The sequence below is a fragment of the Neoarius graeffei genome, chromosome 17, assembly GCF_027579695.1.
Source record: "Neoarius graeffei isolate fNeoGra1 chromosome 17, fNeoGra1.pri, whole genome shotgun sequence".
Classification (NCBI taxonomy): Eukaryota; Metazoa; Chordata; class Actinopteri; order Siluriformes; family Ariidae; genus Neoarius; species Neoarius graeffei.
In genome coordinates, this window is record NC_083585.1 from 50,668,941 (window position 1) to 50,694,659 (window position 25,719).

The 25,719-nt window shown below is 42.4% G+C and overlaps 1 protein-coding gene across 2 annotated transcripts in view; it reads left to right on the forward strand.

Moving 5' to 3' along the window:
* rxfp2b (relaxin family peptide receptor 2b) overlaps nucleotides 1-25,719 on the forward strand; it is a 112,232-nt gene that overhangs the window by 79,075 nt on the left and 7,438 nt on the right. For both annotated transcript variants that reach the window (XM_060898184.1, XM_060898185.1), the window contains exons 14-15: nucleotides 3,251-3,322; nucleotides 3,512-3,741. In XM_060898184.1, coding sequence (XP_060754167.1) covers nucleotides 3,251-3,322; nucleotides 3,512-3,741 — 302 coding nt within the window. The remainder of the gene's footprint in view (nucleotides 1-3,250; nucleotides 3,323-3,511; nucleotides 3,742-25,719) is intronic.

A 25,719-nucleotide genomic window follows, 5' to 3' on the forward strand; every position in this document is an offset into this window, starting at 1 on the left:
AGTCCATTCAGGCTCGGCTAGATTGCGTTGTCACTCTCACTCACTCACTCTCACTCATACTCACTCACACTAACTCACTCACTCACACTCTCTCTCTCACTCACTCACTCACTCACTCACTCACACTCCATCACTCACTCAAACTCTCACTCACTCACTCTCACACACTCTCTCTCTCTCTCACTCACACACACACACACAAAATACTTTTGTGATCGTGCAGTTTTGAAATTGTTAAAATAAACATGTTCACCTACATGTTCATCTTGTTGGGCTTGTGATTTTGACTCGTTTCCAAAATGTATGAAAAGTCACCATATTAGGACATTTTTTTTGGCAAATAAGATGTATCGCAATGTTTGACCTCGGTATTTGAAAAATCCTGGTTACGGCCCTGTCTGTCAGCTTTTCCACAGACAGAAGATCAGGAAGGCACCTGGCCCAGATGGTGTGTTACCCTCTTGTCTGAAGGTCTGTGCTGACCAGCTGGCGCCCATCTTCACCCAGATCTTTAATAGATCCCTGGAGCTGTGTGAAGTCCCCTCATGCTTCAAACGCTCCACAATAATTCCAGTTCCTAAGAAAACCAATATCACAGGACTGGATGACTACAGGCCTGTTGCCCTCACATCTGTAGTCATGAAGTCCTTCGAGAGACTGGTGTTGTCATACCTGAAGGACATCACAGACCCCCTGCTGGACCCCCTGCAGTTTGCCTACCGGGCAAACAGGTCAGTGGATGATGCAATAAATATGGGTCTACACTACATCCTGCAACACCTTGACACTGCAGGGACGTATGCCAGGATCCTGTTCGTGGACTTCAGTTCGGCATTCAACACCATTGTTCCAGACATCCTCCACACCAAGCTCACCCAGCTCACTGTGCCCTCCTCCACCTGTCAGTGGATTACAAACTTCCTGATTGACAGGAAGCAGCAGGTGAGGATGGGGAGCATCTTATCCAGCACTCGGTCTATCAGCACTGGCGCCCCCCAAGGGTGTGTGCTCTCCCCACTGCTCTTCTCCCTTTATACCAATGACTGCACCTCAAGAGACCTGTCTGTTAAACTCCTGAAATTTGCGGACGATACAATGGTCATCGGCCTCATCCGAGATGGTGACGAGTCTGCATACAGATGGGAGGTTGAACGGCTGGTCTGGTGGTGCAGTCAGAACAATCTGGAACTGAACACACTCAAAACTGTGGAGATGACAGTGGACTTTAGGAGGAGCCCCCCCCCACACACACACACACACTCTGCTGCCCATCACCATCACCAACAACACTGTGACTGCTGTTGAAACCTTCAGGTTTCTGGGTTCCACAATCTCTCGGGACTTGAAGTGGGAGACCAACACAGTGACCATCATCAAAAAGGCTCAGCAGAGGTTGCACTTTCTGCGCCAGCTCAGGAAGCTCAACCTGCCTAAGGAGCTGCTGACACAATTCTACTCTGCCATCATTCAGTCTGTTCTTTGCTCTTCCATCACTGTTTGGTTTGGATCAGTCACCAAACAGGAGAAGAACAGACTGCAACGGACAATAAGGTCTGCAGAGAAAATTATTGGCGTCAACCTGCCCTCCATCCAAGACCTATACCTGTCCAGAGTCAGGAAACGGGCAGGTAACATCTCTGTGGACCCGTCACACCCTGGTCACAATCTGTTTAATCTTTTCCCCTCAGGAAGGTGATATAGATCACTGTATGCAAAGACAGCCAGACACAAGAATAGGTTTTTCCCTCAGGCTGTCTCTGTGATGAACAGCTAAAATTCAGATTCATATATCAGTAATATCACTTGCAAAATATCTGCACACTCATACTGTCATTCTGTGCTCACTGTTAGAAATAGAAATAGAAACACTTTTATTGCCAGGTGTGTGGACACACACAAGGAATTTGACTCTGGTTCACTTAGCTCTCATAGTATAAAAACAGATAAAAAAGCGTATACACAAAACAAACAAACAAGCAAACAACAACAAAAATAGGTGCATAGTGCAAAGTAATCCAGGTAAGTCAAGTATGAATAGTTAAATAAATATAAAGTATACAGTGTGCACAGAATGACGGTATAAGTGTTCAGATATTTTACAAGTGATATTACTGATATATGAATCTGGATTTTAGCTGTTCATCACAGAAAGGATTTCCCTTTTGGTGCAATATGGTGCATAGTGCAAAGATGAATAGTAAATTTAAATAAGTTTATATATATATATACACATACATATTATAAGTCACAGTGAGCACAGAATGACAGTATAAGTGTGCAGATATTTTGCAAGTGATATTACTGATATATGAATGTGGATTTTAGCTGTTCATCACAGAGACAGCCTGAGGGAAGAAACTATTCTTCTGTCTGGTTGTTTTAGCTTACAGTGATCTATATCGCCTCCCTGAGGGGAGAAGATTAAACAGATTGTGACCAGGGTGTGATGGGTCTGCAGAGATGTTACCTGCCCGTTTCCTGACTCTGGACAAGTATAAGTCTTGGATGGAGGGCAGGTTGACACCAATAATTTTCTCTGCAGTCCTTATTGTCCGTTGCAGTCTGTTCTTCTCCTGTTTGGTGACCGATCCAAACCAAACAGTGATGGAAGAGCAAAGAACAGACTGAATGATGGCAGAGTAGCATTGTGTCAGCAGCTCCTTAGGCAGGTTGAGCTTCCTGAGCTGGCGCAGAAAGTACAACCTCTGCTGGGCCTTTTTAATGATGTCCACTGTCATCTCCACAGTTTTGAGCGTGTTCAGCTCCAGATTGTTCTGACCACACCACCAGACCAGCCGTTCAATCTCCCGTCTGTATGCAGACTCGTCACTTATTTATATTTACTATTTCATCTTTGCACGATGCATCATATTGCACCAAAAGGGAAAATCCTTTCTGTGATGAACAGATAAAATCCAGATTCATATATCAGTAATATCACTTGTAAAATATCTGCACACTCATCCCGTAATTCTGTGCTCACTGTATACTTTATATTTATCTATTCCATACTTGACTTACTTGGATTACTTTGCACTATGCACCTATTGCACCATTTTTTTCTTTCTGTTTGTTTGTTTGTTTGTTTGTTTGTTTGTTTGTTTTGTGTATACGCTTTTTTATCTGTTTTTGTACTATGAGAGCTAAGTGAAACCGGAGTCAAATTCCTCGTGTGTCTCCACATACCTGGCAATAAAAGTGATTTCTGATTCTGAGATAATAACTCCTGAATCTCTACTCACTTCCACAGGGGCTTGGAAGGAGTCGAGATCCCAAACATCCAGACCCGCATGTTCCAGTCAGTGAAGAACCTCTCCTACATGTAACTCATTGATTTTCATTACATTATAAATCATCCACTGATCTAAAACAACATTGTCTCATTAATACTTTGGTTAATGCATTGTACGTGCTGACATCACCGTCTTTACATCTAGAACAATAGATAACACTGAAACCATTTGCTTGTGTCCAACTGTAATTGTAAATTGTTCTGTTAACATTTTCCCAGATACTTTAAGAAATTCCAGTACTGTTCCTATGCTCCTCATGTCCGAAAATGCAAGCCTAACTCGGATGGCCTCTCATCTTTTGAAGACCTGTTGGCGAGTGTCGTCCTCCGGGTCTCTGTCTGGGTCATGGCCTTCCTCACCTGCTTTGGGAACATCTTCGTCATTGGCATGCGTACGGTCATCCGGGCAGAGAACAACCTGCATGCTATCTGCATCAAGGTTTTGTGTTGTGAGTATTGGAGTAAAACAAATTAAAATTGTTCTGGATTGAGAATGAAAAATATAAAAATAGGTCCCCTGTAGGTACATGTGGCTACTGCTTATAAATAAAATAGTTTTCTGATACCATGTCTATACAGTAAATATAGCATATATATATATATATATATATATATATATATATATATATATATATATATATATAGGGTGCGATTTGTCAAAAAACCAGAAGGGGGGATGTTTGTTTGGTTTTTTTTAATCATGAAACGTCACAAAATTAAGGTAACAATAGGCTAACAGCTCAATAACATACATCCGATGATAAAAAATTAATAACACTAAATGAAAACGAACACTAAGCCAGAGATAGTAAATTCATCTTCCTATCTCTCTGACTAAATACACGAACACTAACACACAACAAAGTTCACATTGCTTGTCGCGTTGCTGTGATGTTTCTCTCCCTCCGGATTAAATGGACAGTGACTCGAAAATCACTAAAATACATGAATACTAAATGAACAGTTTGCTCTGATGGCGCAGTTCATGTGGCCTTTTCTGCTTTCCCGTCGGTGCGCTATCCGCCGCGTTTCACCCTTCTTTAATCCACATTTCTGCGAATTTCTCAGCAGGGAAGGAACGCATGTCTGGCCCATTGACAGCGAGGAAAAGAAGGCTGTTCAGTTGGATACATTCATTCTGTTGCGCTCATCAGTAAGGATGTGATTCATGGTGCTAAATCCACATTCACACTCTGCTGTTGACACGGGAAGCGTGGAGACGACAGAAAGCAAGTTGAGGAGATTTTCTCCTTGGACTCCGTTGAACTTGTACTGTCAAAATTCTTTCAGCAGCAGAGCGGTGTCAGAGACCTCAGCTGCCAGGGTTTTTTGAATTCTGACAAGTTTGTCTTCCCCAAACAGAATGCGCTCACCTTCATCCTTCGGCCAGCTTAAGGGGCACGCGCAGCAAGCACACCATTGTCGTCCAGCCTGCGCTCCACGTTATCTGCCAGCGAGGTGAAGAAGCGGTCACGGAACGCACTTGCCCTCTGCTGCTCTCGGTCGCTCGGCTGGCAGATATTCACCCCCTTGAATGAGTGCGTGTCGAGTTCCTGTCTCAGGCTTTTGGTGTTGGCGCCGTCAGCGAGCTTCATGGACCGCAGGGCCCTCATTGTGATGTCCACCTCTGCATTGGCCTGGATGGCAGCGGCATCTCTCCTCTACAGGAACAGAGACAGGGCTTTCAGAGTTTCCAGGGCATCTTTCACCAGTGCTAGTTCCATCAGAAAGATCCACTGAGTCATCTGGGAATGAATTCCCTGACACTTCGCCTTTTCTGTGGTGGATCTTGAGGTGTCCACAGCCAGCGCAGAAAAGAGACGCACCAAAGCTGGATAACTCTCCCAGAGAGCTGTAACTGACGTGCATGATGAAGACAGACAGCGCACATCAAACACCCTGCCTATTCTGCGAGCATGCATGCCCAAATTGGAGGTGGCGATTTCAAGCTCGCGGGTGTGCATGGGGCTCTGGGAGAAAAATGCATACAGGCAATTTGTAAACATCTGAAAATGACTTGCGACTGTTGTGTGCTTCACCGCATCATGGACTGCAAGTTCCAATTTGTGATTCATGCAGTGAATTACAGTAAGGTCAGGGTTAATCTCATCGTGCAGGAGAGTGGCAGCTCCTATGTATCGGCCCAGTATAGCGGCGGCCCCGTCAGTCGCGAAACCAATCAACCGGGAGCGCAGCATTTCCTTGGTGATGCCATCTCTCTCCAGGGTGTCCAGCAACGTGTCTCGTATGGCAGAACCCGTGCATGATTCCAATTCGATTAATTGATAGAAGTTGCAAACCTCTCCATCAAAGGGAATGCGAATGTAAACTATGAGACATGTTTTATTTGAGATGGTCGTGCTCTCGTCGATGAGGATGCTGAATTTTGCAGGTGATTTTGTTATGAAACCCTACTAATTGGCTTGCCATTTTCTGGGCGATGAACATCAGCATACTCCGACAGGCTTTGTCGGAGTACAGCATTGACCCTACATCAACCCCATTCAGTTCTTGCAGTTCGATCACCTGTGGCAGCATTTTGAATGGCAGGTCATTCTGGCAGATCATGTACACAGTGTGCATACAGTACGCTGTGGCCCGTACCCTCTCCTCATTCTTCTTCCTCCACAGACTTGTGCTTACATTATTGGCAGTTTCAAATGCTGCATCACGTCTCTTTTGGAGAATTTCAAGGCATTTCACGTGGGACTGGCATTTGCCATGCTTGTTAATTTTATCATTCAGCTTTTTAGCTGAGCTGGTTTTAACACCATTCACAAATGCCGGATCAATGTGAAGGCGCTCATCTGTGTTGGGGCCTAAAGTTTTTACTTCAGAGCAAGCTGCACATTTCACTGACCCATCAGTTGACACCGTTAGCCACTCTCGACCCTCTTGCCATTTAGCAAATCGTGCCGGCTCTAGACAGCCACCAACCGCATGCTGCGAGATGTTCCCAGACTCGTGAACAACGTCATCTTCTCTACAGGACTTATCCTGGGCATCCTCCTCCTGTTCATCCTTTGTGCTGCAGGTAAGTGTGGATGTTGGGTTTGATTGTTTTTTATTTGCTGGCCCAACGAAGAACGATGAAATACTGCTCTGGACACGTTTCATTTTCGCACGTTTTCATTAGCAATGCTAATTTCCATACAGGGATGCAAACAGCACGCCTTTTGGCGCATGCCGCCTTTTTCACGGCTGAATCGTGCAGATCCGATTTTTTTTTTTTTGGGGGGGGGGGCGTTGGAGTGTCTGATTATAATTTCAAAGTAAATTCTGGATTAAAATTACTAAATAAGCAAATCCATTACAGTCCATGAAACACAGGACGTATAAGGATGAGAAAAAAACAGTTTAAATCGAAAGCTGCGCACATTTGCGCAGGAACGCAAAGATATTGTTATTATCTACAATGTATCTATTTGCTGGGGACGTTCGTGAACATCAAAGCTGCCACTTCGGGTCATTTTGAAAGTGAGTGCAATGTAGACCATAGAAAACTGTGTCACAACATGCCTGTCATGTCAACTTTTTTTTTTGGTTTGTTTGTTTTATTGACGGGGTTGTCCCCGAGGATTTTTTTTCAGCAGAGATAAAAACCAGAGGGGCGATGATCCCCACCATCCCCCCCAGCAAATCGCACCCAGTATACCTATATATCTCCATCCATCCATTATCTGTAGCCACTTATCCTGTACAGGGTCATAGGCAAGCTGGAGCCTATCCCAGCTGACTATGGGCAAGAGGTGGGGTACACCCTGGACAAGTAGCCAGGTCATCACAGGGCTGACACACAGAGATAAACAACCATTCACACCTTCGGTCAATTGAGAGCCACCAATTAACCTAACCTGCATGTCTTTGGACTGTGGGGGAAACCAGAGCACCTGGAGAAAACCCACGCAGACACAGGGAGAACATGCAAACTCCACGCAGAAAGCCCCTCATCGGCCACTGGGCTTGAATCCAGAACCTTCTTGCTGTGAGGCGACAGTGCTAACCACTACACCACCGTGCCACCCTAGCATATATGCATGTTATCAATTATACTAGCCTCATCTCCTGCAAGCATGACCAAGCTCTGAGCAGCATCAGGGTTTGTAGTATTTTGGTTACCAATTTTGTTTACTGTGTTTTGTTCAAAATACAGTGCTGTGAACTAGATCTATTTTCAAAATAGTAAGAAAGAAAGCACTTGTTCATGAATTGTCTGAGAAGCATTATTTTGTACTAATGAGTGTTATCCCGTGTAGTGCTTCTGGACTTCCGGAACCTCTGTATGCTTCAGTGTACTGTGGTCAGCCCGGTCAGTTGTGTCCATTTTAAATGACACACTCACACGGTCAGCGTGGGCTATGTGCCAACTTTTTTACTGGGCAACATCACCGTGTACATCGTCTATATCATCTGCTATTCGCCTAGTGCTTTCTGGGTAATGCAGTTCTGTAAACCAGCATATAACAACACATGTCCCCCCCTTTGAAAGAAGAAATTACTTTTTTTCTTTTTTTTTCAACCCAACAAAAAATACATTTCAGATCAAATGTACCTTGCATTACCTTGCTCTAAAGCTCTGTCTGAAACACTTAAACTCACAGTATCATAACAAAGAAATTTTTTTTCACACATTGCAACAAATTTACAGTCTCTAGTGTTCAGCAACTTTCAATAAGTCTCTTAGGAGACTGAACAATGCGCTTTGGTCTGCCAGGTGTCATTACAGGAGAGTTATGCACATTCGCTGGCGCTTCCAGACCCGCTGTATGCTTCAGTGTACTGTGGTCAGCCCAGTCAGTTGTGTTGTCTCCGGTTTGAGGTGTCGTGTCGGGCCGTTCCACCCCTGTCTGGCTTGACATTTGTGGCTTGAGATCAACACATACGCTGTATTCTCATTGGACAGTCAGTCAATGGCTTGGACATGATAGCGACCAATGGTTTATGGTCAGTCTCTGCTTCAACAGTCTGCCCGTATACATATTGATGGAAACGCTTGCATGCATATGTGGTGGCCAACAATTCTTTCTCTATTTGGGCATAATTGACCTTGGCACTTGTGAGGGCCCTCGATGCATAGGCCATTGGCTGCCCTGTTTCCTCGTGCAACTGTAGAAGGACCACTTCTAAGCCATACTGAGAAGCATCCGCTGAGATTCTTGTCTCTCTCTTAGGGTCATAGAATTTAAGCACAGGCTATGAGATGAATATCTTTTTCAGTGTCTGGAAACAGTCATCTTGCTGTTGTAGCCACATCCATTCATTATTCTGCTCCAGCAGCATCCTGAGTGGTGCTGATATGGTGGACAAGCTGGGAATAAACTTTGCTAGATATGTCACCATCCCTAAGAACCACTTCACTTCATCTTTGTTTTCAGGTCTCTCCATATTGGCGAGGCAAAGTGGCCAAGTGGTTAGAGTGCTTGACCACTAAGCGAACGGTCCCCGGTTTGAGCCTCGCCTCGGACGGTGATCTGGGGCTCACCTCCTGTCCACCCAGCAGTGAATGGGGACCTGGTGGAAACACTGGGGAAGTTAAAGGCGGCGAGGAAAGGAACTGGCCACCCTACCTCACCATGCCGATGGCCTAGACAGAGTGTGCTCTCTAACAGGCACTCCCCAACGTATATGGGAATGTATACGAAAACGTATATGGGACTATTTGACTTTTGACCATATTGGCTATGGCTCATGTCTTTCTCGGGTCAGGACTCACCCCTTTCTCAGATACAACATCTCCTATGAACATCAGTACCTTGACTGTGAATTCACATTTGTCTCTGTTCAACTTCAGGTTCACACTTCATGTACACTCAAGCACTTGTCTCAGCCTTGTGTCATGTTCATCCCTTGTGGAACCCCAGACTATGATGTCCTCCATCATGGTTGTGACTCCTGGAATGTGCTCGAATATGGTGTGGATAGTCTTGTGATAGACCTCTGGAGCAGACAGAATTCCATATGAAAGACGGAGAAAGTGATATCTTCCTTCCGGAAGGTGCAGAGTCTAGAACTGGCATGAAGTCAAGTCAAGTTTATTTGTATAGCGCTTTTAACAATAAACATTGTCGCAAAGCAGCTTTACAGAATTTGAACGACTTAAAACATGAGCTAATTTTATCCCTAATCTATCCCCAATGAGCAAGCCTGTGGCGACGGTGGCAAGGAAAAACTCCCTCAGACGACATGAGGAAGAAACCTCGAGAGGAACCAGACTCAAAAGGGAACCCATCCTCATTTGGGCAACAACAGACAGCCTGACTATAATATTAACAGTTTTAACAGGTATAACCCTCAACTGTCCTCATGGGGCCGTCCTTCACAGGAGCGGTGCGATAAAACTCCGACCAGACACAGGGCACCAGGATGGATCAAGCAGGTCCGAGGGGCAGAAGAGGCCAGCATCTCAATCCCAGGATCAACATGTAACTCAGAGGGACAGATTGGGGGGGGAAGAGAGAGAGAAAGAAAACACAGGTTGTTAGGTATGCCCTAAAAATGACAAGTATTAAATCTGTGTGGTAGGCTCGCAGAGACGAGAGTCTTTACATCAGGCATAACACACAACAATGGCATGTTAATATGGTAAAAAATATATCATGACCTGCTCTGGCTGGATGCTTGATTGGGTGATGGGAGCACACTCCTCAGCAATGATGGGATGCAGATTGGACCCTTAGGGCTGGCCAAGACAATTCAGTTACATTTCACCGGGTCTGGGACATGCGACAGAAAGTCTGACGGCCGATTCCCTGCAGGCTACGATAGCCAGTCGAGGTCTCCACCCTCTCCACCAAAAGATTTCCTGTTGACTCCATGTAACTCAGAGGGACAGATTTGGGGTGGGGGGCAGGGAAAGAAAACACAGGTTGTTAGGTATGCCCAATGTCACCTGAATAAGTAGGAACAGTATACATATTGCACCGAGTACAAGCAGGGACTCCGGCAACTAACTATGACAGCATAACTAAAAGGAGAGAGCCAGAAGGTAACACAGGCATGAGGGAGCCCCGGGACATAAAGCAGCCAGCCACTACACCGTCAACAAACTCGAGTGAGCAAGCGAGTGGGGACTGACAGCATCCATACATCCCAGTTTACCAAAACACTCTGTGTCTGAGGACCCTCCAGATCTACTCCTTTACCTCATAAACACCATTAACAAAAGGCTTGACTAAACATAAATGTTTTCAGCCTAGACTTAAATGCTGAGACTGTGTCTGATTCCCGAACATTACTTGGAAGGCTGTTCCATAACTGTGGGGCTTTGTAAGAAAAGGCTCTGCCCCCTGATGTAGCCTTCACTATACAAGGTACCAGCAGATAGCCTGCACCTTTTGATCTAAGTAGGCGTAGTGGGTCATAGAGGAGCAGAAGTTCACTCAGGTACTGTGGTGCGAGACCATTTAGTGCTTTAAAGGTCAATAGTCGTATTTTATAATCAATACGAAATTTGATTGGGAGCCAATGCAGTGTGGATAAGACAGGCGTGATGTGGTCATATTTTCTAGTTCTAGTAAGGACTCTTGCTGCTGCATTTTGAACTAACTGGAGCTTATTTATGCACTTATTGGAACATCCAGACAGTAAGGCATTACAATAATCCAACCTGGAGGTAACGATAGCATGGGCTAGTTTTTCTGCGTCACGCAATGACATTAAATTTCTTATCTTTGCAATATTTCTGAGATGAAAGAAAGCTATCCGGGTGATGTTATCAATGTGAGTTTCGAATGAAAGACTGGGGTCAATAATCACTCCGAGGTCTTTTACTGCTGCACGTGAAGAAACAGAAAGGCCGTCCAGAGTCACTGTGTAATCAGAAAACTTACTTCTAGCTGTATGTGGTCCTAGCACAAGTACTTCAGTCTTGTCAGAGTTAAGCAGAAGGAAATTAATAAGCATCCAGTGTCTAATGTCCTTAACACATTCCTCAATTCTATTAAGTTGGTGTCTCTCATCAAGTTTTGCAGAGACATACAACTGTGTGTCATCAGCATAACAGTGGAAACTAATACAATGTTTACGAATAATATCACCCAGAGGCAACATATACAGAGAAAAAAGCAGTGGACCCAAGACAGAACCTTGTGGAACACCAAACTTTACCTTGGTACGTCTAGAAATATCACCATTTATATCAACATACTGATAACGATCAGTTAGATAAGACCTGAGCCAGGAGAGGGCCATTCCCTTAACTCCCACAACATTTTCTAGTCTATCCAGAAGAATGGAATGATCAATGGTATCAAATGCTGCACTAAGGTCAAGCAACACAAGCAGCGAGACACAGCCCCGATCAGACGCCAACAGTAGGTCGTTTACTACTTTAACCAGAGCTGTCTCTGTGCTATGATGAGGTCTAAATCCTGACTGATACATTTCATGGATGTTATTCCTATGTAAATATGAGCATAACTGCTGTGCCACAGCTTTTTCAAGGATCTTGGAGTTAAAGGGGAGGTTTGATATTGGCCGATAATTGGACAGCTGACAGGGATCAAGGTCAGGTTTTTTAATCAGGGGTTTGATAACTGCTAGTTTAAAGGATTTGGGTACATAGCCGATCCTAAGAGAAGAATTTATTATTTTTAGAAGTGGTTCAATTACTTCAGGTATTATCTGTTTGAATAGACGTGTAGGTAAGGGATCTAGTACGCAAGTTGAGGCTTTTGATGTAGGGATTAATGAAAGTAATTCAGTTTCTTTAAGGGGAGTAAAACATTCTAACTGATGATCTGATACAGTTATATAGTTAACTACAAGGTCACTTTCATTGTCTGACCTTAAATTAGTAGTTTGAATTTTTTTTCGGATATTCTCAATTTTGTCATTAAAAAAAATCATGAAGTCGTTGCTACTACATACTGCAGGTGTGCATGTGTCAATAGTGGACTTATTCCTGGTTAATTTTGCTACAGTATTAAATAGGAATCTAGGATTATTTTTGTTATCTTCTATTAGGGAGGAGAAATGCGTTGATCTCGCAGCACTAAGAGCTTTTCTATACTTCAGGAAGCTCTCCTTCCAAGCTAATTTGAACACTACCAATTTTGTTTGACACCATTTACGTTCCAAATTTCGAGTGGTCTGTTTTAATGTGCGAGTGTCATCATTATACCAGGGTGCTAATTTTTTGTCTCTGACCATTTTCCTTTTTAGAGGAGCTACATTATCTAAAGTATGGCAGAATGTTGACTCTAAGCATTCAGTTGCCTGATCAAGTTCTGCAGGGGCTGACAGTGACCCAATCAATGTTGACAACTCTGGGAGATCATTTATAAAGCTCTGTGTAGTAGTTGACGTGAAAGTATGTTTAATACAGTAGCGTGGTGAGGTGCATATATTATTACTCAGACATAGTTTGAATGAGATGAGATAATGATCTGAGATAACTTCAGACTGTGGAAGTATGACTGTCTTGTCTACGTTTAATCTGAATGTTAGTATTAGATCGAGGGTGTGACCACCATTATGGGTCGGTTCTATGACATTCTGTTTAATCCCGACTGAATCTAAGATGGACACAAACGCTGTTTTTAAAGGGTCTTTTGGGTTATCAAAGTGAATATTAAAATCTCCGACAACTAAAGCTTTGTCTAAGGAAATAACCACATCTGAGATAAAATCTGCAAATTCAGAAAGAAACTCAGAATATGGCCCCGGGGGCCTGTAAATAATAAGCAATGGAATTAACTGGGTAGACTTATTTTTCGAGGCTACATACATTATATGAGTATGAAGAACTTCAAATGTATTAAATTTATAACCAGGTTTTTGTGTTACACCTAGATAATTTTAATAAATAACCGCAACGCCTCCTCCTCTGCCAGTTAGACGAGGCTGGTGTATATAACTGTATCCAGGAGGACTCGCTTCATTTAATGCTATATATTCATTTGGCTTAATCCATGTTTCAGTTAAACAAAGTACATTAAACTCCTGATCAGGAATGAGTTCATTAACCATTAGCGCTTTAGATGTAAGAGATCTAATATTTAATAGCCCCACCTTTAGATCAAAGGTGCTGGCAGCAGCTGTACAATCAGTATGATCTAATTTTATATTGCTTAGGTTACTGGAACAAACTCTCTGAAAATTTCTACCTTTTTGTTGAGCTTGGGGAACAGACACAGTCTCGATGTAGTGGACCCTGAGTGACGACTCTGTGCAGCTAGCAGACAGTCAGTTTAGCCTGTTCGTCTGCTCCCTGGCCTTGGCTCTGGATTGGCAGAAATTAACTAGGCCTGTTCTGAGACTATGACCTATGCTGCAGGAAATGAGAGCAGCACCTTCCCGAGTGGGATGGATACCGTCCCGCCCTAACAGACCAACAGTGCCCTCAAAATTAGCCCAATTATCTATAAAGCCCACACTGTTTTCAGAGCACCACCTGGACAGCCAGCAGTTCAGCGACCATAACCTGCTGTAAGCTACATCGCCACACCGCATTGGGATGGGGCCAGAGCATACTACAGCATCGGACATCGCCTTCGCTAATTTAAACACCTCTACAAAGTTACTCTTAGTAACCTCAGACTGACAAAGGCGTATATCATTAGCTCCTGCATGGATAACTATCTTTGAGAACCTGTGCTTGCCTAGGACCCTAAGATTACCTGCTATGTCCGGCACCCTGGCTCCCGGTATACACCTGACTAAAGCTGCTGGTGCCCCTAAAGGCTGAGCTAATTTCACGTGCTGTATGATAGAGTCCCCTATAACCAGAGCTCTTTCAGGTTTCTCAGTGGGTGCATCACTAAGGAGAGCAAACCTGTTCGGCACGTGACGTGGAGAGGAGTGGTGCTCTCATGGGTGAGCCTCAGCGGTAGCTTTGGCTCTACGCTTATGCCGCCGAGCCGTCATCCATTCGCCCCGCTGTAAGGGCTCTAATGCCGGAGTTGGGGGATTACTAACTCCACCTAGGGCATCCAGACTTTCCCCTGCAGAAACTACACTGTTCTCACACTCACTAACCTGCTCTAAAGCCTGGACACACGCTTCTAGCACTGTAATCTTCTCCGTCAGAGAGCTAACTAATCTGCACTTATCACAAATAAAGCTACTAAAGCTATCGCTAGTGACGGAGGAAGAATGACTAAACATCCTGCACTCAGCACACTGAACAGGCTGAAGGTGTGCCATGATGAAAAGATTCACGTACCTTAAACGAAGATCTGTTGATATTAAAGCAGATCCGAATCATCATCGAGCTTCATCTGCCAAAACCCTGAAGACGCATCGAGTTTACTGAACCACTTCGCATCTGCAAACTTAGACATGATCTCCTCATGGGTCGGCAACTTGAAATGCTCTCTCTTGACTCTTTTATTAAGGTCTCTAGGATCCAGACATATGCGCAATGCACCATTTTTCTTTTGCACTATTATGAGTGAATTTACCCAATCCGTCAGTTCATTGATTTTCTTTATGACATTCAGCTTTTCCATTCGTGCTAGCTCATCATTTAGTCTCTCTCTCAGTGCAGATGGAACTTTCCGGCATGCATGTACCACCGGTGTAACAGTCTCATCTATTTGTATCTTGTGTTCACCTGGTAAGCAGCCGAGTCCTTCAAAAACAACTTTAAACTCTATCATGAGTGTCTCTTGATCGTTGTTGGTCTGCGATGCCACCACGAACACTTTCTTCACTAAATTGAGTTTTTCGCATGCAGTTAGACCTAATATTGGTTGCACTTTCTTTTCAACAATCAGCAACTGTGCCTTTAAGATCTGGCTTTTGTGTTGGAAAGTCACTATACAACTGCCTTTAACTGGCACGCTTTCTCCCATGTAGCCTGTCACTTGAATCTTCACTGGATGAATCTTGCTTTTTATTTTGAGCGTTTTGTAATCAGCCAGTGACAACTTCACTTGTGCTCCTGTATCCAACTTAAATGGTATTATTGTCTCGTTTGCAGTCACTGGAACAATCCATTCTTCTTTTTCAACACTGGATGCCTGCACTACATCTACGAATAGCTCCTCTAGTTCCTCATCCACTGTGTGCACTTTTCTCTTCGTGTCACCAGCCGTGCAGCATCTCGCATAATGATTTCTTTTGCCACAGTTATTACAAGTTTTTCTGAAAGCAGGACATGTTCTTGGTGCATGACTGCCTCCACATTTTTTACAACTGCCTTCTGCCCCTTTTTTCTCTATTTTGTTTAACTTGACATTTCTTGGGCTGCTCGTTTGATTTTACAGCATGCACCGCCATTTCTGTTTTGGCCATTTCTTTGACTTGCTCGCATGAGCTCTGTGCTGCCCTGCACAAATCCAGAGTCCTATCCAAAGTCAAATTTTTCTCTCTCAGCAATCTCTCTCTCAGTCCATTGTCTGCAATTCCACAAACAATGCTGTCTCTTATGAGCGAATCTCTCAGGTCTTCAAACTCACATGACTTACTCAAAGTATACAGCTCTACTAAGTACTGATCAAAAGTATTGCCAGGTTTTTGGTCACAGGAAAAGAACTTGTATCTCTCAAACATTATATTTTTGGAAGGCACAAAGTATGCTTCAAATTTCTGCATGACTGTGTCTAGTTTGAGATTATCAGGTTCAATATGAAAGCTATTGTAAATGTCCAACGCATCTTCCCCAATTACATGCAGAAAGATTTGCGCTTGCACTTTCTCGTCCCCCTGTCCAGCTCCACTAGCAGCTAGATAAATTTCAAACCTCTACTTGAAACGTCTACAGTTATCAGCGAGATTGCCACTAAACTGCATGGGTGAGGGTGGACTTAGCTTATCCATGACTGTGGGTCTGTGTGCAGTCCGTTCTGTCGACAAAATCTGCAGCAGCGATATCGGCGACTCTGTCACGACTTCACTTTCGCTTTCACCGAGTTCTTCCCCACTGTCGCTGATGCTGCTGCTGCTATCCTTTCCCACTAGCATTGACTAGGTCACCCGTGGACTCGGTAGGCACGTCCCCACCGCTCCAACTCGCTCACCAGTCTTTTTGCAGCACATCGTCTTTTTCCAACTCGCAGACTTCATCTGACACCATGTTATCCTGTGTAGTGCATTTTAAATGATACACTCACACAGTCGGCGTGGGCTACAGTATGTACTAATTTTTTTACTGGGCAACATCACCGTGTACATCGTCTATATCGTCCGCTATTCGCCTAGTGCTTTCTGGGGAATGCAGTTCTGTAAACCAGCATATAACAACACAATGAGCACATTTTGTTTCACAAGTGTAGTGTAAAGACTAAAATAAATAATCCCTCGAAAGGGCTCAATTATCCCCCGAAGGAGCTGATTTATTCCCAAATGGGACTTTTGTAATTGCAAACCGAGCGAATCGCTCAAAAGATTCTAATGTTGTCTTTGCTGGCTTCTCGAGTTTTTGTTGAATGGCTGGAATTCTTGGCATAAATATCTGCCAAAAAGCTAAAAATAAATAAATAAATAAATAAATAAAACCCTTACAAAACCTTTCATTTGAACTTTCAGAAGGACCAAACAAAAACTGTGATAATCAAAATGTAAATATTCTTAAACACCACTTACTTGATATTGAATCAGTAGCCTTGGTGAACCACGAGGTGAATTTCGTTTATCTTTTTATCTGCCGATTATCTTCCGATACTACAACGTTACAACGAGGTTTCTCTTATTTCGTTTCTGGTTCTGATTGGTTTTGAAATTTATCAGGAAATAGAATGGGCAATCAAACTTGATCAGGATAAGTGCTGATTGGTTACGAAGTTTCACTATTGTTACACTCATTCTTACATTCTTACAACACGATGACAGTAGCCACAGGCAGTAGCTACAAAAACAAAACATTAAAAAAATCTGCAAATATAACAAAATATTATTTTATACTCTTAATATGATATTGGGCGGCATGGTGGAGTAGTGGTTAGCACTGTTGCCTCACAGCAACAAGGTTCTGGGTTCAAGCCCAGCAGCCGGCGAGGCCTTTCTGTGTGGAGTTTGCATGCTCTCCCTGTGTCTGTGTGGGTTTCCCCAACAGTCCAAAGACATGCAGGTTAGGCTTATTGGTGGCTCTAAATTGACCATAGGTGTGAGTGTGAATGGTTGTTTGTCTCTATGTGTCAGTCCTGTGATGACCTGGCAACTTGTCCAGGGTGTACCCTGCCTCTCATCCATAGTCAGCTGGGATAGGCTCCAGCTTGCCTGCGACCCTGTAGAACAGGATAAAGCGGCTAGAGATAATGAGATGAATATGATATTGGGCGGCACGGTGGAGTAGTGGCTAGCACTGTCGCCTCACAGCAACAAGGTCCTGGGTTCAAGCCCAGCAGCCGGCGAGGCCTTTCTGTGTGGAGTTTGCATGCTCTCCCCGTGTCTGTGTGGGTTCCCCCAACAGTCCAAAGCCATGCAGGTTAGGCTTATTGGTGGCTCTAAATTGACCATAGGTGTGAGTGTGAATGATTGTTTGTCTCTATGTGTCAGCCCTGTGATGACCTGGCAACTTGTCCAGGGTGTACTCCGCCTCTCGTCCATAGTCAGCTGGGATAGGCTCCAGCTTGCCTGCGACCCTGTAGAACAGGATAAGCGGCTACAGATAATGGATGGATGACTATAGCATCATTTGTTTGTTTGTTTGTTTTTGACATAATTCCCCACTTTAGAACTTCTCCCTTCATGACCAGTTATTACCTCAACCAACTTTGTTGGAGGAGGTTATGTTTGCATCTCAGTTTTTTGTTTGTTTGTTCCCAACATAACTCAAAAAGTAGTGAGCAGATTTTGATAAAATTTGGTGGAATAGTGATCCATGGGTCAAGGAACAATTGACTAGATTTTGATACAAATCCGGATATGTATGTAGATTCAAGATTTGTTTGCCTTTTCCCACTGTAACTCAAAAAGGAGTGAATGGATTTTGATAAGCTTTGGTGCGCAGCTTTAGTATTATCCTAAGTTCAAGTGATTTGATTTTCATGTTGATAATATGTGGCTTGATGACGGTATGCACTCTACCAAGTGCCCTTCTAGTTTTTCCTGTTAACACTTTTGTGATACACAAGACAAGTTAAGAAGAGTATACATACATTTCTACTTTATTAAGATTTATCTAAGAATATCACATACTGTATTATGCACATTAATTCATGCATTCTCCAGGTTTTCTGGAGCCAGGAACCCCTTTAACAGTAAAATAAATTCCATGGACCACCTTAACACCCCTTAGGACCAATTTCATGAATGTTATGTAAAATAAATGAGTACGATAATATTTAGTCTATTTCTTAGAGCTTTCAAGCTTTTTATTTCTGAACATTACATGAACAGGATATAAACTGGCATTATTTTAAAGCCTACTTGTTGGGTTTTTTTTAAGTTATTGTAATTTGGATTAAATTCAGGTTTAGATTTAGTTGAGAACTATACGAACTCAATAATGAATATACAAGGCTGTAACAATTTTTTAGTTTGTGGGAAACAGAGGAACTGAAAGCAGGCTTCAGAAGAGGTGTGTTCTTTTTATTTTTACACTTTTCAGTGACAACTAACATATACTAGTATAGTTTCCCACATAAACACACACATTGGGTAACACAGCTCTCATTCTTGGTTGTCCAAAAGACACAGTTAATAGACAGCCAGTAATTATACGCAGGTCCATTTCATCGCATGTTACCTAGTGGTTCAACCTGCCTTCTCGCCGTTCACAGCCGACGCTCGACCACACCCCTGCTGCCACAAACCCCAATTTCAGAAAAGTTGGGATGCTGTGTAAACTGTAAATAAAAACAGAATGCGATAATTTGCAAATCATGGAAACCCTATATTTAATTTAAAGTAGTACAAAGACAACATATCAAATGTTGAAAGTGAGAAATTGTTTTGTGAAAAATACATGCTCATTTTGAATTTGCTGTCAGTAACACATTTCAAAAAAGTTGGGACAGGGGCATGTTTACCAGTGTGTTGCATGACCGTATTTTTAACAACACTCTGTAAACATTTGGGAACTGAGGAGACCAATTGCTGTAGTTTTGAAAGAGACATGTTTTCCCATTCTTGCCTGATATACAATTTCAGTTGCTCAACAGTTCAGGGTCTCCTTTGTCATATTTTGCACTTCAGAATGCACCAAATGTTTTAAATGAGAGACAGGTCTGGACTGCAGGCAGGCCAGTTTAACACCTGGACTATTTTACTACAGAGTCATGCAGTTTTAATATGTGCAGAAGGTGGTTTGGCATTGTCTTGCTGAAAGAAGGAAGGCCTTCCCTGAAAAAGATTTTGTCTGGATGGCAGCATATTGCTCTGAAACGTATATATCATTCAGCATTAATGATGCCTTCCCAGATGTACAAGCTACCCATGTCATGTGCACTAATGCACCCTCATACCATCACAGATGCTGGCTTTTGCACTGTGCACTGGTAACAAGCCGGATGGTCCCTCTCCTCTTTAGCCTGGAGGATGTGGTGTCCATGATTTCTAAAAATAATTTCTACTTTTGATTTGTCAGACCTCAGGACAATTTTCCACTTCGCCTCAATCCATCATTAAAGAGCTCGGGCCCAGAGAAGGTGGCGGTGTTTCTGGATATTGTTTATATCTGGTTTTAACTTGCATTTGTGGATGCAGTAATGAACTGTTTTCACAGACGATGGTTTTCTGAAGTGTTCCTGAGCCCATACAGTGATTTCCACTACAGACACGTGTCTGCTTTTAATGTAGTGTCTCCTGAGGGCCTGAAGATCACAGGCATCCAGTGACAGTTTTCAGCCTTGTCTCTTGCCAACAGAGATTTCTCCAGGTTCTCTGAATTTTTTAATGATATTTTGTACCATTGATTATGTGATCCCCGAATTCTTTGCAGTTTTACATTGAGGAACGTTATTCTTAAATTGTTGCACTGTTTGCCCACACAGTCTTTCACAGAGCAGTGAACCCATCCCCATCTTTACTTCTGAGAGACTCAGCTTCTCTAGGATGCTCTTTTTATAACCAATCATGTTACTGACCTGTTGCCAAGTAACCAAATTCCTTATTTTAGCATTACACAACTTTTTCAATCTTCTGTTGCCTCGTCCCAACTTTTCTGAAATGTGTTGCTGACATCAAATTCAAAATGAGCATATATTTTTCAAAACATAATAAAATTTCTCAGTTTCAACATCTGATATGTTGTATTTGTACTATTTTCAATGAAATATACCATTTCCATGATTTGCAAATCTTGACATTCTGTTCTTATGTTTCACACAGTGTCCCAACTTTTTTGGAATTGGGGTTGTAATAACTTTGATAATGGTGGATTGTGATTTAAGTATCATTTAAATAAAATTTAAATATCACCTCTGCTTTTTCATTCATAGACCTGACTTTGAAAGGCTCTGCACGAATGACTTCTTTTCTTTTCTTTCACCTGATTTGCATTTTACAGGTGCAGATCAACCCCATCTTACAATACTTGTCTGTCTGCACTCTTGATTATTGCATGCAAAATCAATTATGATCCCCTATGTTCACAACACCTGTTATTCATGAATACATGAATAACAGAAAAACAGAGCCCGTTTCAAGTGGTCTCGGGAATATTCACATCTCCAGTGCCTTGTATATGGCTTTGAAAATGTACTGCATAATATTCTGTAAAATTGTTCATTTAGGAATGCAGATGGTGCAATAAAAGAAGAACGAAACAGTACATGTTCTCTCCCATTCCACATATGAATACAGGAGACACACAATCTCCTGCTCGAATAACAATTCCCTCAGACACTCCTGATATCTTCTCTCTCTCTCTCTCCCCAGATTTGTCAAGCAATCACTGAGTTCTTTGTTCTCATATCTTTTGACAGAAGTTCTGTAATCTTGAGTAATTTCGTCAGCTCTCCTGATTCTCTCTTAAACCTTCGATTCCAACATAATACATCCCTGAGTCATGAAACATTTTCTTCATTCCTTTGGGAAATAATTGTCAATGCTTTCAAGCTGCCACCATTAACTCTGGCACCCTTCTTGGCAGTAAGTAGGCAGCATTCTGAAATACTGAATCATATAAATAACAGATAATTCATGTAGGAAGAATTCCAGATGTCTTCCCCACTCTAGACTATAGAAGTGGAGATCTGATAGATAGATAGATAGATAGATAGATAGATAGATAGATAGATAGATAGATAGATAGATAGATAGATAGATAGATAGATAGCTTGTTTGTTTGATTGATTGATTGACTGACTGACTGACTGACTGACTGACTGACTGACTGATTGAGCCGAAGCTGGGAAATTGTTTTGTTACAGCAGCAAGTTATCAAACATGAAAAAAAAAAAAAGACACACTGTTCAACATAAAATAGAATTTTAAAAAATCATAAGAACAAGCCGACAGTACAATATATGGATAAAAATGTAATTATAAAAATATACAGTATTTCAATCCATTATCTGTAGCCGCTTATCCTGTGCAGGGTCACAGGCAAGCTGGAGCCTATCCCAGCTGACTATGGGTGAGAGGCGGAGTACACCCTGGACAAGTCGCCAGGTCATCACAGGGCTGACACATAGAGACATACAACCATTCACACCTACGGTCAATTTAGAGCCACCAATTAGCCTAACCTGCATGTCTTTGGACTGTGGGGGAAACTGGAGCACCCGGAGGAAACCCACGCAGACACGGGGAGGACATGCAAACTCCGCACAGAAAGGCCCTCGCCGGCCACTGGGCTCGAACCCAGACCTTCTTGCTGTGAGGCAACAGTGCTAACCACTACACCACCATGTGGCCCTATTATATATATATTTTTTTTAAATTACAAGCTTTCAAGCTGTATCTTTTAATGATATTTGAATCTTTTAATGATATTTTGTACCATTGATAACAATGATATAAAATACTGGTTCAAAAGCAGCTAAAAATATATATATATATGTATAATTATTATATCCACAGTCACTGGATATGAGCAATCACGTGCTCTGATTGGTTACTCTACTACAAGGATATCAGTTCATATACCGTAAGTAGAGAAAAACAAAATGGCGGAGCGTGTTGCTGAACCAACCGAGGACGAAATAAAAACTCTCCTCATAAACAGCCCCCCCCCCGCCAAAATACAAAAAAGCAACAAATTATGTCATAAAAGTATTTAATGGTAAGAATGGGGATTTTTTTGTTTATTTTTCAAGAATTATTATTATCGCATTTTTTACAAATTGCTGCTGTCATTTCGCCCATTTGTTTACATTCTAAGCGGAAATGATTTTGTCGGATGTTTTGTACAAAGTTTTTATTTATTGAATTTGCAAAAAATATAAATAAAAATGCTCTGTTTCTCAAAATCCAGTGAATTTTTCACAAATTGCTACTGTCATTTTGCTGATTTGTTTACATTCTTCATCTTTAAGTATTAAAATTTGTTGATTTTTTTTAGACTGGTTCAAAAGCTCAAATAAGTTTGAAAATTACAGAACTGAAATGTCCAAGGAAGAATTAAATAAACGTCTAAAGCTATTCTATACCTCGGCACGACAGCAAGATGGCACTTTCTACAAAAAAAAAACAACAACAACAACACTAAAGTGAATTCGTGCAGCCATTGATAGGTTTTAAAGAAGTCCGTCGAAGCGGAAATGATTTTGTTGGATGTTTTGTATAAAGTTTTTATTTTTCGAATTTGCAAAAAAAAAAAGCTTTGTTTCTCAAAATCCCGTGAATTTGAATAAAATAAAACAGCTATTGCACTCAGTCTCGTTGTACATGGCTTTTAGCCGGCTATCAGCTCATGTACGACTAAGGCCCTGTCCACACGGCAATGGATTCAGGTGAATCTGATAAAATTGTTTATCGTTTCGGCCTGGTGTCCACACGGCACCGGCGTTTTGGGTGCCCCAAAACGAAATCTTTTGAGAACGGGTTCCAGAGTGGACAAATCTGGCAACGGAGCCGTTGCGAAGTCGTCTGGATGAGTAGAACGGATTTGTTTACGATGACTTCACAACCACATGACAATCCTGCCAGCAAAAATAGGGAAAAAAAAGGAGCGATCTCACCTCTTCAGATGTTGGTTTAAGTCCGACAATACATTCCTCAAAAAGGACGTAGAAGAACAAAGTAATCCATCAACGTGTAGCATTCAATTTATTCCGGACCATTAAAGAATTCTGGAGGATCTCAGAATGTTGGCGTACCGGCTTCCATCTACCCCCGTTCATTCCTCTCTCTCTCCATCTACCCCCGTTCATTCCTCTTTCTGCATCTCCATTCAAAAAACGAGCACGTGATTTAAAGGGACTATAGCCATAGGATAGGGAGTGAGAAGGTGTGCGCGTGTGACAGTGACAGGGAAGAACCTAGGCTCATGCTCGCCCTGAATTTCTCTTAAAGTGAAGGCAGAAGAACGTTCAGCGCCTGGCCAGGCTTTCTATGTATTAATTTACATAGACGTTTTAATATGAAATATAAATAAGTGTCTTAGACAATAGATACTATTTTACGCTACTGACAAATAATCAAAACTTTATGTGGCTAATGCTACAGAAGAAGGGGTTTATGCACATGCGTCTACTTCTTCTATTGTTCTGGTGTCTCCGATGGGACCATCTTACAGTGCACGTAGAGGTGTGGCATGTGTATTGCATCATTTTCAGCAAGCGTTGCGTTGCCATATGAACCTGATATTTTACTGATCCGTTGCCCATGTGGACGTGATATTTAAAAAAAAAAAATCTCGTTGCTGTTGTCGTGTGGATGTAGCCTCAGTTTCATGGAATAACTGTTGAATGTTCCTTGTACGTGTGAGTGTGCATTAATAGTGCTAAAAACAAGAATTGTAAAGGAAGATGTGCAAAGGTGACAGTATTGAATGGAAGATAAATAAATAAAAACAAATAAACTAATGGTGCAAAGTGACGAATGGCAGTAAACAAATAGCTCTGGCAGTGCAAAACTGACAGGAGACCCAGGGTTATGAACACGACTATATAGTCGAGAGGTCAGAGTTCTCTCTGTCAGACAGAGGTGAGTTATTGTACTGGATGATGATTTTCTATATCGGTCCCTACGACAGCGAAGCTGTTACAGTCTTTTGGAGAAGGCACTCCTCTGTCTGTCCATATCAAAATCTTATTTTGCTACATATTATTTTGCAATATATAGTTCACAATTGGGGCGGCACGGTGGTGTAGTGGTTAGCACTGTCGCCTCACAGCAAGAAGGTTCTGGGTTCGAGCCCAGTAGCCGGCGAGGGCCTTTCTGTGTGGAGTTTGCATGTTCTCCCCATGTCTGTGTGGGTTTCCTCTGGGTGCTCCGGTTTCCCCCACAGTCCAAAGACATGCAAGTTAGGTTAATTGGTGGCTCTAAATCGACCGTAGGTGTGAGTGTGCATGGTTGTTTGTCTCTATGTGTCAGCCGTGCGAAGATCTGGTGACTTGTCCAGGGTGTACCCCACCTCTTGCCCATAGTCAGCTGGGATAGGCTTCCAGTTTGCCCGTGGCCCTGCACAGGATAAGCGGCTACAGATAATGGATGTATGGATGGATAGTTCACAATTTGTGGTGTTTCTGAGAGCTCTGAGCTATGTTCCATCAAATTGATTGCTTCTCCACAAGCAGAACATTGTGTTCTGTTGTGAATTGCTGAGATGAAATATGCCTCTTTAAACATCCATTACGGTGTAAATACAGTTGTGCTCTTAAGTTTGCATACCCTGGCAGAATTTTTGCTTTCTTGGCCTTTTTTCAGAGAATATGAATGATAACACAAAAACTTTTTTCCCCACTCATGGTTAGTGGTTGGGTGAAGCCATTTATTGATAAACAACTGTGTTTTCTATTTTTAAATCATAATGACAACAAAAAACATCCAAATGACCCTGATCAAAAGTTTACATACCCCAGTTCTTAATACCGTGTATTGCCCCCTCTAACATCAATGACAGCCTGAAGTCTTTTGTGGTAGTTGTGGATGAGGCTCTTTATTTTCTCAGATGGTAAAGCTGCCCATTCTTCTTGGCAAAAAGCCTCCAGTTCCTGTAAATTCCTGGGCTGTCTTGCATGAATTGAGATCTCCCCAGAGTGGCTCAATGATATTGAGGTCAGGAGACTGAGATGGCCACTCCAGAACCTTCACTTTGTTCTGCTGTAGCCAATGACAGGTCGACTTGGCCTTGTGTTTTGGATCATTGTCATGTTGGAACGTCCAAGTACGTCCCATGCACAGCTTCCGGGCTGATGAGTGCAAATTTGCCTCCAGTATTTGCTGATAACGTGCTGCATTCATCTTTCCTTCAACTTTGACCAAGTTTCCTGTGCCTTTGTAGCTCACACATCCCCAAAACATCAGCGATCCACCTCCGTGCTTTACAGTAGGAATGGTGTTCCTTTCATCATAGGCCTTGTTGACACCTCTCCAAATGTAACGTTTATGGTTGTGGCCAAAAAGTTCAATTTTGGTCTCATCACTCCAAATTA